This window comes from Chrysemys picta, chromosome 6, assembly GCF_011386835.1.
Source record: "Chrysemys picta bellii isolate R12L10 chromosome 6, ASM1138683v2, whole genome shotgun sequence".
NCBI classification, from domain to species: domain Eukaryota; kingdom Metazoa; phylum Chordata; order Testudines; family Emydidae; genus Chrysemys; species Chrysemys picta.
The window spans coordinates 18124189-18141913 of record NC_088796.1 but is presented as its reverse complement, the minus strand read 5'-3'; the positions used below and the strand labels follow the sequence as shown (position 1 = coordinate 18141913).

Here is a 17725-nt window from a genome sequence, read left to right as displayed (position 1 = left end):
GACTATTAAAATACATATTGTTTGTGTGCACCCAGTTTACCAAGTGATCCAGATCGCTCAGACCCGTCTTCTTCCTTGTTTACCATTTGCCCAATTTTTGTGTCATCTGCAAACTTAGTCAGTGATGATTTTATGTTTCCTTATGTTAAATAGCGTTAAGTCCAAGAACAGATCCCTGAGGGACCTCACTGGAAATAGAACCAACTTAATAATGATTCCCCATTTACAGTTACATTTTCAGACCTACAGTGCTATTTTCAGCTGTGCTATTGTAGGTAAATCTAATAGGGGTATGCCTACATATGCTGCAATCATACCTTGGCTTGCAGTACAGACATACCCTTAGAGCAGTCATACAGCTCATTGTGAAAGGCATGTGCAGTATAGAAAAAGAACAGGGCAGTGCAGTGTGAGCTCCACAGCTCTATTCACCATCTCCTACCTGACTGCCATGATGTGAATTTTTTGAATATTAGAAAATCTGCCTCAAAGTCATTATTTTTTAAAATATTGTTTCAGTTGATGTTACATTAGAAAAAAATCTGTATTAAACAAAGAGGTTCTAACTGAACATCTGACCCAAAATGAAAAATATATAATGGTTCTAAACACCGTAAAACAAATGAACAACCACACACTTAATAAAGAAAGGATTATTAGAATACTGAATACAGGATTCAACAGAATACTGATCAGCTAACCTTATAAGTAATGTGTCAAATGACCCTATTCAAAAAAAGGATCCGAAACAATCAAGAAAGATGTAAAAAGGAAGCTCACATTATAATTAATATTGATTCATTGATAAATAGGTGAGACGATCATTCACTGATGTTTTGGCTGAGGCCTAATGGCTATTGGATGCTAACTTTAACTGTTCCATTGGGTTTCCTTATAGATGAGCCTGGTCATTTTAAGATTTTTCATCACTCTATTTAGTAGGGCCAAAATATTCAAACAAGGATGTCCAAAATTAGGCACACAATGCACAATCTTAGTTCTTCAAGAAATCTCTTAACCTAGATATATTTACAGTATGACATGCCTGCACACTTAACTAGGAAAATTAGTGCAATAACAATAGTCTCTAGTGGGTTGTGCTTCATAAAAAATATTCAACTAATAGCCTGTTTATGACATTGGCTCATCAATTTCTGTTGAAGAGCTGAAGTTTGGGTTCTGGAATTCAACAGATTGTGAACATAAGGAATTGAGAGTAAAATTAAAAGACCAAGTCTTGCTCTCAGATTTCATCAACTCCCACTGAAGTCAGTGAGAATTATGAGGGTATATCCAGGGCCAAAATTTGGCTCTGATCATTGCGTTTGTATTGTGCGTACACACTTTCGTTCCACCCCATGTTGCTGGTCTCTACAGAATTTTATATGACCATCGATATGAACATTCTTCATTAAGGGAACTTACACATACAGAATGGGTACAAAATAGGCAATAAAGATCAGAAATACAGGAACTCTTTAGTTAATGCAGCTGCATCTCCAGTTTAATTAATTGTATGTCAACCATGCAGGAAAATCTAAAGATACATATATTTCCACTGAGTTTCCCTCTGAGAAACAACTGATGTGTTCAGCAGTTGCCATTAAAAAGTCAATATTTACCAGCAGACATCTCCACATTTGACATCTGTTGGTAAATGTTGATTTTTAGTTCTAACCTTTGTACTTTTGCTGTTTCTTGTCATGCACAGAAAATAATCACACATATTACACAGCCTTCTAAGTTTATATATTAGAATCAATAGTCAGTTAAAAAGGAAAATATCATTCTCAGAGCTATGGATACACTTTTTATTGAGCATGGGAAATCCAATAAGGTAACTGAACAGTTTGGGAACTATCCAGCACAGTATATCTGCAGGTCTTCTGAGCCACTCAGTTTGTGGAAGATCTACCAGCTCTGCAGAAGGCCTACCTATTCAGAAGAAAGACTGGCCTACTCTAGAGGGCAAAACACAAAATGAAACAAAAACAGCGAATCAGAGAACTCAAGTTTTGTAAGTGCATTTAAGAAACTCCCTGCCTGCTCTTCTCCCTGTTTAGATTCTGTGGTTCTCGCTATGCTGAGGCGAGGCAGCTCATTGGCTTGACTCAAAAGCAATTCTTCTGAAGAGCCTTAAGGAGGGAAGATGAATAATTTATTCTAAACACATATAGAATTTAATAGAAAATACTAATAATTCTGTAGAGCAGTGATACTCAGACCTCAGTGGTTCAGGAGCCAAATTAGTGATCAACATTACCCAAAAGAACCACAATAGTGTGAATTAATTGTTTCATTTATATATTTTATACATATTATTCTCACAGCAAATAAGTGAATAACGGAGTGCAATTTGATAACTTAATAATAACATAGTAAAAGCATCCTGACTGGTTAATAACTTAAATTGGTTAATAATTAAAATCACACAGTGCTTTAATATCAGGTACTGCAAAGAACCTCAGGAGACACTTTAAAGAGCCACTTGTGTTTCACAAGCCTCAGTGTGAATATCACTGCTGTAGAGCATTGCTTTTATCCATTCAATAGAATTCTGTACTTTGGGATACACTTCACCATTAATATCTATATGACACTTCACCATTAATATCTATATGACAGTTAAAAAACAAAACCGAGAGAAAAGGTATCATTCTCTTTTTTTTTAAGGAAGAACAGAGTAGAAGGAAAATAGAGAGGTTGGGACCTGTTCTGACAGGGGCCTCCCATCAGGAGCTCCTGTCAAGCTCCTTAGCTTCCTTTTCCTTGCAGACAGAAATAAAGGTCCCAGCCAGAGACCTCCTAACTCTACAGCCCTATTAATAGATGTTCATTCAGCTTCCTGGAGGTGTTATCTTACAATAAATATTACATGACTGCTACCCAAGCAATACTTTTCCACAGAGTCTGAAGTAGCCATCATAGTTGTATTCCTGAGAGACCCCACTGAGCATCTGAGGCCAGCAGCTACATAAAATCCTTAATGCTGTGGCAGAGCTCTGACCTTGTCCCCGTAGGTCCTGCGCTTCTAGGCGGTATATGCTAGCCTCAGTGGCTCTTTGTGACCCTCCACACAGCCCTTCTCTCTCTAGGGCCGGGGTTACAGTCTACTGAGCCCTTTTCATCATAAGCCAGCAAGGAGGTTGGTGAGAGAATTCCCACAGTCTCTGTTGTCCCTAGGGCTTGTTTTAGAACAGTTTAGCCTCCTGTCCTGACAGGAGCCTGACTTCCCCTTCCAGGAGGTGTTCCTGTAGTGGTGGGTTGGGGGGAACCCGGGCCCACCCTCGACTCCGGGTTCCGGCCCAGGGACCCTAATGGTAGCAGCTGTTGGCAGCCAACCTTTCACTGCCAGAGTTGCTACATTTCCCTGGGCCACTTCCCCACAGCTCTCCTGCTTCTCCCTTACCTTAGGGCTCCCTTATCAATAACTTGAGGGTGTCTTCATTAACCAGTCCTTCAGCCGCACTTCCTCTCCTCTGGCTCCCTGGCTCTCCTCTGCCTGACTGGAGTGAGCCCTTTTTATAGTATCAGCAGGGCCTTAATTAGAGTCAGGTGGTCACATTAGCTTAATGGCCTCACCTAACTCTTTGCAGGTTAATTGGAGTCAGGTGTTCTCATTAGCCTGGAGCAGCCCCTGCTCTGGTCAGTCAGGGAACAGAAAACTGTTAATCCAATGGCCAGTATATCTGCCTTCTGCTATTCTGCTGTATCCAACTGGCCTGGGTCTATCACATATCCCTCCTCCTGCTCAACACCAAGGGGTTGGGCAGCTTGGGACGCCAGACAGTGTACGCGTGATAAGCCATCAGCATTGCCATGGTGATTCCCTGCTCTGTGCTCTATGCAGAACTGGAAAGGTTGGAGGGATAAGAACCACCTGGTTACCCTTGTGTTCTTTTCCTTGTTCCGTTGCATCCGTTGAAGAGGGGCATGGTCAGTCACAAGGATAAATCTGCACCCCAGCAGGTAATAACGCAACGTTTCCATGGCCCATTTTACGGCGAGGCACTCTCTCTCTACCACTGCATATTTTTTTCTCTCGGAAGGAGTTTCCTACTGAGGTGGAGAATTGGGTGTTCCTCCTCCCTAACCATCTGCGACAGGACGGCCCCTAACCCTACCTCGGATGCATCTGTCTATAGGATGAAGTCCTTGGTGAAATCTGGGGCTATGAATACGGGGTTACTGCAGAGGGCAGTCCGTAGGTCCGCGAATGCCCTCTCTGCTGCATCGGACCATCTGATTGGATCAGGACCCCGGGCCTTCACTAAGTCCATTAGGGGACTTTCCCTTGTAGTAAATGGGGGATGAAATGCCGGTAGTACTCTACCACCCCTAGGAATGCTCGGACCTGCTTCTTACCACTCGGCCAAGGCCTTATTCAGTTGGGGTTTTACCAGACCTTTTCCTACCACGTAGCCAAGATATTTGGCCTCCGTGAATTCTACAGCTCACTTAACAGGGTTCGCCTTATCTTATCATGGCCTTGAGGGTTCGGTTAAATCTTTCCACCAGACCATCGGTTTGTGGATGGTAAACCGAGGTCCGCAGGGTCTGGACATGGAGCAGGGAACACAAGTCCTTCATCAACTTGGAGATGAATGGTGTTCCCTGGTCTGTGAGGATTTCTTTTGGTAGCCCTACCTGGGCAAAGATTGCCACTAATTCTTTGGCAATGCTCTTGGAAGCTGTGTTTCATAAGGGGACAGCTTCTGGGTACCTGGTTGCGTAGTCTAGGATGACGAGCACATACTGATGGCCTTGAGTCGTTTTCTCTAGCGGCCCCACAAGATCCATGGCGATCCGCTCGAACGGAACTTCGATGATCGGCAGGGGTACCAGAGGAGCTCTTAGATGTGGATGAGGGCTGTGCAGTTGACATTCGGGGCAAGAGGCACAGTACCGCCGGATGTCTTCATGTACCCCCGGACAGAAGAACCTGCGTAAGATTCGCGCCTGGGTTTTCTCCTCTCCCAAGTGCCCTCCAAAAAGGTGACTGTGAGCGAGGCTTAATATTGCCTTCTGGTGTTTCCGGGGGACTAGGAGCTGGTGTACCTCTTGCTCCTGCATTTGCACGACCCAATATAGGAGATTCCTCTTGATTACAAAATAAGGCCCTGGCCCTCAGGCCTTTCCCTCTATGGGTACCCCATCTATCTCAGCCACTTCCTTCCTGGCATTCTCGTACCTTGGGTCTTCCACCTGGTCCCGTCCAAAAGTCTCTCTCTCTGGGCTTAACAGCCCGAACTCTGAGGGATCTGTCTCTGCCCTCTTGGCTGGCTCCGTGAGGTTGGGGTTGGAAGTGGTCTTTGACCCCTCCTCTGTCTCTGGGCCCTCCCCTTCAGTTGCCCGTGTATGTCTGCCTACACAGGTGACCCTCTGTCCTTGTATCAGGATTCGGGTACCCAAGGCCTTGGCCGCCCTTCTTTCTCTTTTGGTCTTCCTGCCTTTCCCCGGGACAGGGAATAGCTCCTGGGACTTTTCCGCGAAAAATGGGAGGTGACATTCTACTGCGGAAGCCTCCTGAAGTTCGGGGAGCTCCTCTCCCTCCAATTCCTCCGGTGGAAGCAAGTTTCCAAACCCAGGGAAATTTCTACCTATGAGCACAGGGTATGGGAGGTTTGGGACTACCCCAGCTTTCACACCGGTGACATTTCCCTGAATTTCAATTTTTACTGGTATGATGGGGTAGTAGCTAACAGTCCCATGGACACAGGTTACCCCCGTACACTTGGCCTGCATGAACTGGCTGCGCTTCACTAATTTACCCAAAATTAGGGTGATAGAACTCCCCGAGTCTACGAGTGTCATGGTTTCTACCCCATTCAACTTTACCTGCCTTGTATATTCATGTGGGGTGACTGCGACCCCTACAATATTGAGTAGGCTACATAGGTCTGCCCCGTTCCCCAGGTTACACTGCATTGGCTCTATGACATTGGGGCACTCGGCAGCTATGTGCCCCAACTCCCCTCATCCATAACACCTATAATTGCTTCTAGTCACTCCCCTATCACGTGGGTTAGGGAGTTTAGTCCCAGGGTTCTCCCCACTTAGGCCTTCCTCTTCCTTCTGGGTTCCTGACTGGTTTTCGACCTCCCTCTTCTTTCACCTAGGACTTCCTGGGGGTTTGGCCGCCCGACCTGCTGTGGTCGGGGTTGAGTGTTTGATTCGTGAGGGGCCTTCCTTGGGTAGTTGGGTTAATTCCCTGGCTGTCATCCGTCTTTCCACCAATGTGATCATTTCATTGTAGGTAGATGGATCATTCTGGCATACCCATTTGCGGAGATCTGGTGGCAGTCCCCGCATGTAATGGTCTATGACCAAAGTCTCTAAAATCTCCTCTGGGCTGCATGCCTCGGGCCGTAACCACTTCCGAGCGAGGTGTATGAGGTCCAAATAGTTGGGACCTTGGAGGTTTGTTCTCCCTGTATTTCCACTCCTGGAACCTCTGGGCCTGTACTGCTACCATCACCCCAGATCGTGCTAGGATCTCTGCCCTCAGCCGGGAATAGTCAGCGGCATCCTCAGTGGGCAGATCAAAGTAGGCCTTCTGGGCCTCTCTGTACAAAAAAGGGGTGAGAATGCTGGCCCACTGCTCCCGGGGCCACGCCTCACGCTGAGCAGTCCTTTCAAATGAGAGGAGACACGTCTCTATATCATCGTCTGCCGTCATCTTTGGCAGACAACAGGTGGCCCTCAGGGTTCGCGTCCCATTGGACCCCTGGGCCTGGGTAGTGAGGATCTTCAGTTGATCCACAACCTCGCGCAGGAGGGCTCGATCTTGGGTCGCCTGGCTCATTAATAATTGGTTGGTTTCCTGCTGTAACCTCATGGACTCCTGTTGCCCCATCGTCTGAGCCCGGGTTGCCTCCTACTGGGCTGCTGTGGCTTCCACCAGTGCTCTCACTACCTCCTCCATGGTGGTACAAACAAAAACCCAAAACCAAAAACCCCAGTGCACTTTTTTTTTTTTTTTTTTTTAGTAAAAACCTCTTTGTTCCGCCACGCTGTGAACAATCACGGTCCTACCCCTGACACCAGTTGTGGCAGAGCTCTGACCTTGTCCCCGTGGGTTCTGTGCTTCTAGGCGGTATATGCTAGCCTCAGTGGCTCTCTGTGACCCTCCACACAGCCCTTCTCTCTCTAGGCGCGGGGTTACAGTCTACTGAGCCCTTTTCATCATAAGCCAGCAAGGAGGTTGGTGAGAGAATTCCCACAGTCTCTGTTGTCCCTAGGGCTTGTTTTAGAACAGTTTAGCCTCCTGTCCTGACAGGGGCCTGACTTCCCCTCCCAGGAGGTGTTCCTATAGTGGTGGGTTGGGGGGAACCCGGGCCCACCCTCTACTCCGGGTTCCGGCCCAGGGACCCTAATAGTAGTAGCTGTTGGCAGCCAACCTTTCACTGCTAGAGTTGCTACATTTCCCTGGGCCACTTCCCCACAGCTCTCCTGCTTCTCCCTTACCTTAGGGCTCCCTTATCAATAACTTGAGGGTGTCTTCATTAACCAGTCCTTCAGCCGCACTTCCTCTCCTCTGGCTCTCCTCTGCCTGACTGCAGTGAGCCCTTTTTATAGTATCAGCAGGGCCTTAATTAGAGTCAGGTGGTCACATTAGCTTAATGGCCTCACCTGACTCTTTGCAGGTTAATTGGAGTTAGGTGTTCTCATTAGCCTGGAGCAGCCCCTACTCTGGTCAGTCAGGGAACAGAAAACTGTTAATCCAGTGGCCAGTATATCTGCCTTCTGCTATTCTGCTGTACCCAACTGGCCTGGGTCTATCACTATGCCTAATATCTATTCAACGATATAATAATAATTCTAATAATAGAGGAAGAATAATGGTGACTAGTAGGGGCCTGAATACAGAAAGAGGTGAAGATAATGGGAGTTCATCCAGGGCTTAAATTCTCATTCCCATTCTGGGCTCGGGACTGTAGGCTTTTGTCCTTCAGGGGATAAGGGGGGCACTGGGGCTTCAATCCCCACGGCGCATGTTGGGACTTAAGCCTCCAGCCCCGGTGCTTCTCATGGGGCTGAAGCCCTAAGCCCCGGGGCTCCCACAGGTTTGAAAATATTTAATAGAGCTCCATTCTGGTGGGTTCTGGCTGAATTTAAACCCTGGTGTCATCCAAGGAGCCTCATCCATCCAGGCAGGGAACCTCTTACATGAGACGAGAAGTTCTACAGGTAGAAAGTTTGTATCTGTAAATAACATGCAATTTGAAGAGCCTGCTCAACTTAGTTGTACATTTTTTGTTTAATTTTGTAGCTGTACCAGCTGCTGTAACTCCAATTCAAGATCTTTAATCAATCTATGTAATGTCCACACAAAGACACCTCCAGAGCCCGCAGAACTGCACATATACAGTATAGTGAATAGAACTGTGGGCCTTTGGCTTCAAAAGCATCTTCACCTCTTCAGCCAAAAAGAACCTCTATTAGCTGGTATCAGTACTTGATCCATTCCCAGAGGCACTAGAGGGCTAGGACAGAATCACGCACACTTGAGCCAGTACAAGTAGCCTTTTATAAATTAATAAATGAGAGAGACTAACAAAGCTGCCATCCTAGTCATAGAAGACTATTTCCATCATTGTTTTCATCTGATTTCAGTTTTCTTTGAAAACTGAATACCAACTAGGTCACATCATTAATGAAAAAGATCTTTGAAGCTCACTATATTTATGATCCATATTATTAGAAACATTGCATTTACTAAATTCCAACATCTTAGCTTTGAGTAACTTTAGAGGAGAATTAAATGTCTGCTGTTTCGTTGCGTATAGAAAAAAGTGAAGAAAAGAAATTTAGCTTTTAATATACACTGTTGATTTGTTTTGCTGGCATGAAAGTTGACAATGATACCAACTATATCAGCAGTAGTTCAGTAATTTCAATATATTTAGTCAATTCCAGATTACTAAATATCTTTTACTAATATGGGCATCTTGAAACAAAATCACTTTTTAAAGCTATCAAAATATCTAGACATACCTGCTTCATATGTTGTGGCATGTGCAGTCATGCTCCACGTGCTTGACCTTCGACCTTTTGTTACCATGACAGAGAATTCATACATAGTGTTTGGCTTAAGGCCTATTACACTATGGCTCAAAGCTGTTGTATCTGCTGACTACAAAAGGGGGGAAAAGAGGAAAACAAATATATGTTTAAGCAAGTAAAACTTGAAAAATGCAATCCTAGAAAACTAACTTCTATACACACTTTCTCCATATAACAGAGATAATGGAAGAGCATAATACAGTAAATTCCTTTTGTAAGCATACTTTTCTGAGGACAGACATAGCCTTGACACTGTAGCATGTATTTGAGTGGAACTATTATTAGTACACCTCTACCCTGATATAACGTGACCTGATATAACATGAATTCGGATATAACGCGGTAAAGCAGTGCTCCGGGGGGGCGGGGCTGCGCACTCCGGTGGATCAAAGCAAGTTCGATATAACGCAGTTTCACCTATAACACGGTAAGACTTTTTGGCTCCTGAGGACAGTGTTATATCAAGGTAGAGGTGTGCTATAAATAAGATAGTAAACTTGCTTTTTATAATTTAGACAGTTATGGAGATGCTCCTCCCCACAACCTGTTTTTCCACACAAAGGAATTTGTGATACAAATCTTTCAAATGCAAGGAGAATAAAATGGAAGCTGACACTGTGTCCTCCATTTGTGCCCTTATGCACAAATTTTTACATAAGTTAAAGACTCACATTATTGGGCTGCTTTGCTCTGTGTCACAATCTTAATGTTGCATTTAAAAGAATTTTTGACTTAAAATTTGTGTCCCTTTCATATTATATCACCCCCTGTCCCCACCCCCCCCCAAAAAACATTTAGTGGTCTCTAATGGAAGTTTACAAATACATATTTTCTGACTAGAATGGTTCTAACTAAGGTGCTCTGGTCTTTCTAAGTTTCTTGGATGAATATGTATTTAATTTCTTATAAAAACTAGAACTGTTAAATCTTGCATTTTTGCTTGTTTGAATATGCATTTTGTTGTGAATTATATTTTAAATATGCTTTATTTATTTATCTGGTTCACTACAGTATGTTGAGAACAGGTATATAAACTAATATTGATGTGTATATTACATTTTTATAATGTAGATTTACCTGATCTCAGCCTGTTCTAAGGAATGACTTAAGAGACACAGCACATTTTTATCACATGAGTAGAGCCAGAGGAAAATTGCAGGATAAAACTGGTGAAAACTGAATGAAACCAAATCTGTATTTTCAGAGCATTATGGAACCCCATCATATTGGGCCCAATTTCTGAAGAGTTAGGCACTTCCAGTGAGGTGCTGAGCATCTTCCGTGTCCACTCACAGCAATGAGACTTGAGCGCATGCCACATCCAGTGTAACATGCGATCTCCGCTAATTTAACTGAGCCGTAAATCTTTAACTTGTGTGATATATCTGATGGCCTAAAATCGACCAAATGATGCCTGAGCCACTGGAGAGGGTGAGTGAAATTTATGCCCAATTATGCAAAACTTCTGACTTTCGTCATCAGAATGGAACCTTTTTCACTGTTTGGTAGGATGTGTTTGGAACTATGCAGCTCTCTGGTATTCACCAATAATGTCACCCTCGTGTTGACAGTAATCATCAGCCCTAAAGATGCAAGTTATATCTTTTAATATGTTACAATTAGCTTCCAAGACAGTGCAGAATACGACTTTGCTTTGCTACTCCACAAGCATTCACACTGAAGCTTTGCACAGCAGTTAAACAAAGAAGCTTCTGTATTCAGAGCCAAATTCCGTCATCTTTATACTCATTGGGAGAAATCCTAGCCCTATGCAAGAGAATGAGAGATTTGCAGTTGACTTCTTTGAGACTAGGATTTCACCCATTGAGTAGTCCCCCACTCTGTGAGTAATCCAAGTGAAATCAAGGTGTCAACTCATGGAGTAAAAGTGGCAAAATTTGACTATTAGCATGAGGTTTTTAACTATGGGACAGATTTCACTGTGGTGGGACATACTGTTCACCATAAGTAGGTCACTGACTTAAGTGGGACTATTTGTGGAATAAGGTACTATACAGCATGACTGAAGGAAGCTAAATCTTACAGACAGCACTGTAGAAATCAGAGTTATATTGGTAGGATGGCCCTTGCAATGATCGTTGATGGAAGATGACTAAGGGAGAGGCCAAAGATTCAGTATTTGGACTAGATATAAGCTGACCTTATGGAGACCAATTTGCATGACAGCCAGGCATACTATCATGAGTTCCGGAAAAAGGCTATAAAAGCCACCGACCCCAAATAGTAAAGAAAAAGAGGAAGAGGAAGAAGAGCACTATAGAAATTAAACTTTATTTTTTTCAAACTTGCTCAGATATTTCACGTGCTCAGGATGAAAGGACAGGAATAAAACAAAGGACAGGTCTCCACCACAGCAGTACACTGGCACAGCTGCGCCCCAGTGGTGCATCTGGTGAAGACACGCTATGCCGATGGGAGAGTGCTCTCCCACTGGCATAATTACTCCACCTTGGCGAGAAGCAGAAGCTATGTCAGCAGTAGAGCATCTCCCGCCAACATGGCGCCAGTGTGGACAGCGCAAAACTTGTGTCACTCGGGGTGGGGAGGGGAGAGTCTTTTTCACATCCCTGAGTAACATAAGTTATATTGACTTAAGCTGTAGTGTAGACCTGCCCAAAAAGTTTGGAAAACAGGCTGGGGTTGAACATATTCTGGACAAAATAGGCTTTGAGTGAACATACATTCATTGTGACTTTTTTTATTAAAAGTAAAGTTGCGAGATTGCTGCTTCTGGCTGACCTGGGAATAACAAAGGAACAGACTAGTGTGAGAGATATTGCAACTGTATGCAGCATCTTTGGGGGAAACATTGTATTAACATTGTATACATACAATCCCTGTGGGCCAGGGATTGTATGTCTGACCGTGTTCTACTCCACAGGGGAGTGTTACCGGAGTTGTTTCAAGAACTAAAATAGCAGGGGGGGTTGAGAGGAGGGGGAATTATTAAGGTGAATCACTCACAATGTAAACTCATCCAGAGAGGTACCACTCCCTGGGGAGATTCAATCTGGATTTTCCAGAGACTAAGAGACAAATACATGGCTTTTGGCATTAAAAAAGCTGTGTTTAAATTGACTCATTCTGATCCAGCTAATGGTCAGGACTTTCTGTCCAAGGGCCCCAACCCTTGCAGGTTGGAAAGACTTTGGCCCTGCTAGGGCCTCAGAAGATTGATGGGTGACTTCTGCTACGCTTTTCGCATGCAGATAGGAACTTATTGGTTTTTGTATGTTTTCTCTTAATGCTTTTACTGTAAGAATAAATGTGCTTGCCTAGAGAGAGCTGTGTGGTAACGTGTAACTGTTAGCAATACACTGTTCATAGCCCTCAGAGAAAAATCAACAGAGTGGCTTTCTCTCTGAGGCAGAGTGGCTTTCTGGGGTATCAGAGTGTAAGGCAGGGAGTTGTGGAGCCTTAAATCCTCCAGGGAGAAGGGACTGGGACAATGGTCCCTGCCCAGAGACAGGTGAACACTGGAGACCTTAGGCCTGAGTGGTCACTCTAAAGTGGACCATGGAGGAGGGGATACAGATGCAGTTACTTGGAAACTGTGACAACTAGTTCACAACATTTCAGCTACAGATTGACTAAACTAAAAAAATAAACCAAACCAACCAACAAACAAAAAGCCCAGACTCTTCATCCCCCAATAAAAATGGAAAAAAAGCAGATTTGGAGACGGTCTTGAGTTCCAGATCAACTCTAATTTCCATACTTCTCCTTCCAGCTGGAATCAACATGAGTCAGCTCTTTTGTTGTCCGGTTCATTAAAAATAACCCTATATGATCATCCCACCTTAAGTTTTTCCATCAGGCTTGGTTGCCCATATAGTTACTTTATCTAGACCTAAGCCTTTGTTTCCAGCCTTGACCATTCCTAGGGTTCCTTCCTATATCTATGTGCCGTAATAAGTTAGTTTCTTCAATGAGTTCCATTTATCCATTTTAACAGTTTCCCAGCAAGGAACAGGGCGATGACAGGGTGGGATGTCTCAGGCAAACATAGTTAACCTGTTAAACTCATTTTACATAAGTCTGGTCACCTGTCTGTACTGACATGACACTACCTTTATATATTTTTTTGGCACCTGCAATTTTCCACTGGGCCTGCACGTGATGAACATACAGTGACAACGTGGGCAATTTCATAATTGTCTAAAGGTCCCAATAAATAATGTTGTGCTCTTTGGATCCTTGCTCTTACTATAGAAACTAAATTAATAAAACTATGGCTTGTTCTACTATATTCCACATTTTACTGAGAATGGGAATAAATCTCTCAATGGGTATAATTACATCAAAATACAAAACGACACTATTTCAGAAGTCTTAATTCTTCTACACTGGAGCTTACTACACTGCCAACAAGCCCTTGGTGTATGCTACATAAGCATATGAGAATTTGGTGATCTTAGGGCTTAACACTGTGGCCCAGAACAGGGCTATCTGTGGTTGAGATAGCTATGATAGTAATTGTGACACCACTCATTCTATGATACACTTGAAAAGATGTTCAAGATGTTCTGTTATATAGTTAAGCACCTTTAACTAGTAACTCTTAAGACATTTACGATCATCAGCATCTACAGCTAAAAGACAACTGGCCTGATTCTCCTCTCTCTTACACTAGTGTAAATCAAAAGCAGTGGTTACACCAGTGCAAAACTAGTGTAAGCAACAGGAAAATTAGGACCACTGAATGAAATTCTGGCAGATGTGTTATGGTCACTACTAGAAAAATCATGTCCAGTAGGGGGAGTGAGAAAAAAGAAGTTTCCACCATTATTTTGTCTCCTTTCAAAATCCACTGACACGGTGATACAGCTCAGTCTAAGAACAAGAACCAGATTTTGAAAGGTATTTAGGGGCCGAAAGATGGAGATAATTCTCTAGTGGGATTTTCAAATGCACCTAGGTCCCTAATTCCATAAATATTTTTTTAAAATCCATCCCTAAATCCACATGTTTCTAAGCACAATTTCATTTACTCACTAATGGCCCTGTGATCATAATAGGAACAATCTGTTCTAGAGTTATGTCTGGGGTGTGACCAGTCACTTACTGGTGAACATATTTGCAGTGTATATGTGCAACTATTGGGAACAATTGCATGTTGATCAAGAATATAGCCCCATATAGGCAGAAAAGTTAACCAGTAATTATGACATGGCACGGCAGGAATAGTGAAGCATGTTCACCAGGAGTGATTTGGATATTATAAGATGCAGTATATGAATTGCAAAGAGTCCTGTGGCACCTTATAGAATAATAGACGTATTGGAGCATGAGCTTTCGTGGGTGAATACCCACTTCCAGATCCAGACTAACACGGCTACCCCTCTGATATTTGACAGTATATGAATTGACCATAGTATGTAAATTGATAGAGTTTATTTTTTCACGTTAGTGATTGTCACTTTCTGTTCTGTACAACTGCCAAGCATTATTTAGTATTAATTATTATTATTATTTTCTCTCCTATCCCAGATATATTTTTATATTGTTTTGTTGGCATTAGTGTTTGAAAACATCTTTCATTTACAGGCAGTAGAATATTACAGGCTACTTCCAAATTGAGAAGTTTTCTGTTCACCTGGTGCTTTTTGAGTGTTTGTTGCTAATATAATAAAGTAGGGATTTCCAATGGTGTGGTTGATTTGAAATTGGCATCCCAGTTTCATTCTTGGGCATTATGCTGTCCAATCAATGACTTTCTAACTTACATATGATATGTAAAATTAAAGATCAGAATCTTCAACAATTAGATTTTTAGTGTGGCATTTTCAGGCTAATAAATACTCTTTTAAAAAAACTCCAAACTATATATATTTGTGACCCTATTAGATGCTTGCTATTCAGGACAACTCTCCCATTGACTATACTGGGAGTTTTTCCTGAGTGAAGTACAGAATAGGTAGATTCAGCTTATTGTCAAATAAAATATGAACACAAGAAATCGCAGATCATCAATTCATATCCCTTTATAACTTCACCTTGTATTTAGCACTTGTAGAATAGCTGGTTCTCCAACGGACAGTGTAAAAGCGAACCTCAGTAGTCTTTTGATTCTTTGGGACAGAGTTGTCTGCCCAGCTGACTCTCACTGCATCATGGGTAAGTGCAACAGCCTGGACACCTACTGGTGGGAGCATGGGGGTGGAGATATCTGGGACTGAGGTAGGGAAATCATCAAGCAAAGGATAAAAATCAACTTCTAATGGATCAATGGGATCTGGGTCAAAAACCAGCAAATGAGCATTCAAAAAAAAATGAATAGCAGTTAAAACAAAAACAAAACAAAACAATCACCAGTGGATACACATCACAATGGGTTAAATGATGAGAGGGGAACAGGAGAAGAACAGAAAGAGAGGCATTAATTGAAAAATTTAATATATATATATAATATTTCACTTACATTACTGTAAATAAAGCTAACTAGCAATTAATATTATTTTGCATGGCTTGTTCAAGTACTTCCAGGTGTGCTTTCTTTTCTTGGCTCCAAAATGAAGTTGAAATGCATTGTTTCTCTTTAAAATGATTTACTTTGCGATAGAAAAAATTGAAATACATAAAAGATACATTATTAAAAACATGCACAAAATAGTGTCATTTTAAAAGACACTCTGATGTGTGTAGGAGTTACCTATGCTTTTCTCTCTCTCTCTCTGCAGCTTCTTTTGTTCTTTTAATGCTATTCAAAGGAGCACTTCTACATCTGCTTAAATATTTGTCAGGCAAAAGAGAACATAATTGTAATGCTAAGATGGAGGTCCACATTTGTTGATTTAATAATGCCAGCATGATAAATGTGTGCATCCAGGTATGGATATGTGGATTGTTATTTTCATCTCTGAGCATGTTTCCTCGAGACATAAGCACACTTCTTTTATGCATTTGGTGATCATGCTGCCTTCAGACAGATCAATAGACTGAACATAATGGTATGCAGTGGTAGGTGAAGTTAGCACAACACACAGAGGCAATCTCTGGTAGGTTTTATTACACAAAAAAGTTTGCTTCCATTTCCAAAAATGCAGTTCCATATTGGAAAGCCATACTTGGCAGTTAGCCAATGCTATCTAGAACATCATGGGCCTGATTCTCTTCTCACTTCATTGTAATTGAATTGACTTCAACAGAATTAACCCTGACTTACAACAACGTGATAGAAGAATTGAATTGCATGTGGTCAGAGCAGTGTCATTATATTAAAATGTTACCTATATATATTTGCAATTTAAAAACAAGATTATGATTTTACCAACCAAAAATTTCAGGCTGCAGTAATTATGACACAGTACACACAACCATATTTTTTGCAAAATAACAGACTATGTAATTAATCAAAGCACAAATTAATCTGACATTTCCCGATTGATATTACTTCAGTTTGTCAGCTCTATATGTATTTCAAACTGCTGACACTCTTTGATCACATTTTTTTTTTGTAATTTTGTAATTAATTATTTAGGACTTCAGGAGGCCACAGACTTTGGAATAAAAAATACAGGAGAAAAGCATGTTTAAAATTTATGATGAGCAACTAGATGAACCCTTTAATGCTGTTGTTGTTGCTGCTTCATTCATCATCAGCTTCTTTAGAAGCTTGAACATTGATGCTTGGAGAAATAGAGCAATCTGGTTGTTCACCTACAGATCCAAAATGAATTTGGACATTCTGCATAGCAGGTTGGGTTGAAACTTCTTTGCCTATTCACAAAGAATATTGCTACTCTTAAGATTTCAATTCCCAGTTCTAAACTGAAATTTTCAAGGAGATTTGTCTACAAGCTGTGACATAATGAACACTTTTCATTTTTGCTTCTTTTTTGCTTACACAGTTAATGCTGTAAGGCAATATACATTTGGTATTTTGGCAAATAAAACACTGCATCTTTCTTCTTTCCCCATAGTGACATACTGAATTCTGAAGGTCTGTTGTACAGAGGATTATGAAGAAAGACTAGGTCTAGCAAAATAAATGATTAGATTCAATCAATCAAGATAATTCAGTTCTTGAAACATGCCATCACTTAGCTGAGAAACAGTGGAATTTCTATAATCCTTTGGTGTCTGAAAATAGGTCCCTAAACACTTCCTCCGCTTTTCAAAATAGAGTTATTTGCTGCTGTTCATGTTCGGACATCTGTCATTTAGATATTGCATACCTTTGATAAAAAAAATTTCTGCTTCCTTTAATTCTTATTTTGCTTGTCACATCATTTGAGATTATATGTTATACACACACAAAATTCTATATCTGTTTCTATATATACAATTCTTATGCACTGAAATAAATACAATAGTTAAATTTTCTTTTTCACTCAGGGCAAGTCAGTTCAACAACCACTCAGGGAGTTCAACTAAAATGTTTCTCACTTTGCCGAACGTAGTTTTTGAAATGCTCTTCCATGAATAACCCAATGGTACTGACTCACTTCAGAAGCCACATCCAGAAGGGTAAGAGATTAGATAGGAAGCTCCTTGTTAGAGCTACTCTTAGAAGTAAAAGAGAAACTGCAAAGTGGCATACAGTACTTGTATAGAGTCCTTGGTCAAGTCACCAAAGTAGAACCCAAGCTTGACATACCTTTTTCACATCAGGATAACATTTCATTTCTGAGAGGTC

At 41.8% G+C, this 17725-nt stretch overlaps 1 protein-coding gene across 1 annotated transcript in view; it reads right to left on the bottom strand.

Annotated features, from left to right (window-relative positions):
* The window catches only part of DCC (DCC netrin 1 receptor), a 945550-nt gene that overhangs the window by 105935 nt on the left and 821890 nt on the right, over nt 1-17725 (bottom strand). The window contains exons 17-18 of the mRNA XM_008166035.4: nt 15084-15322; nt 8998-9136 (exon numbers count right to left, since the gene is read on the bottom strand). Coding sequence (XP_008164257.2) covers nt 8998-9136; nt 15084-15322 — 378 coding nt within the window. The remainder of the gene's footprint in view (nt 1-8997; nt 9137-15083; nt 15323-17725) is intronic.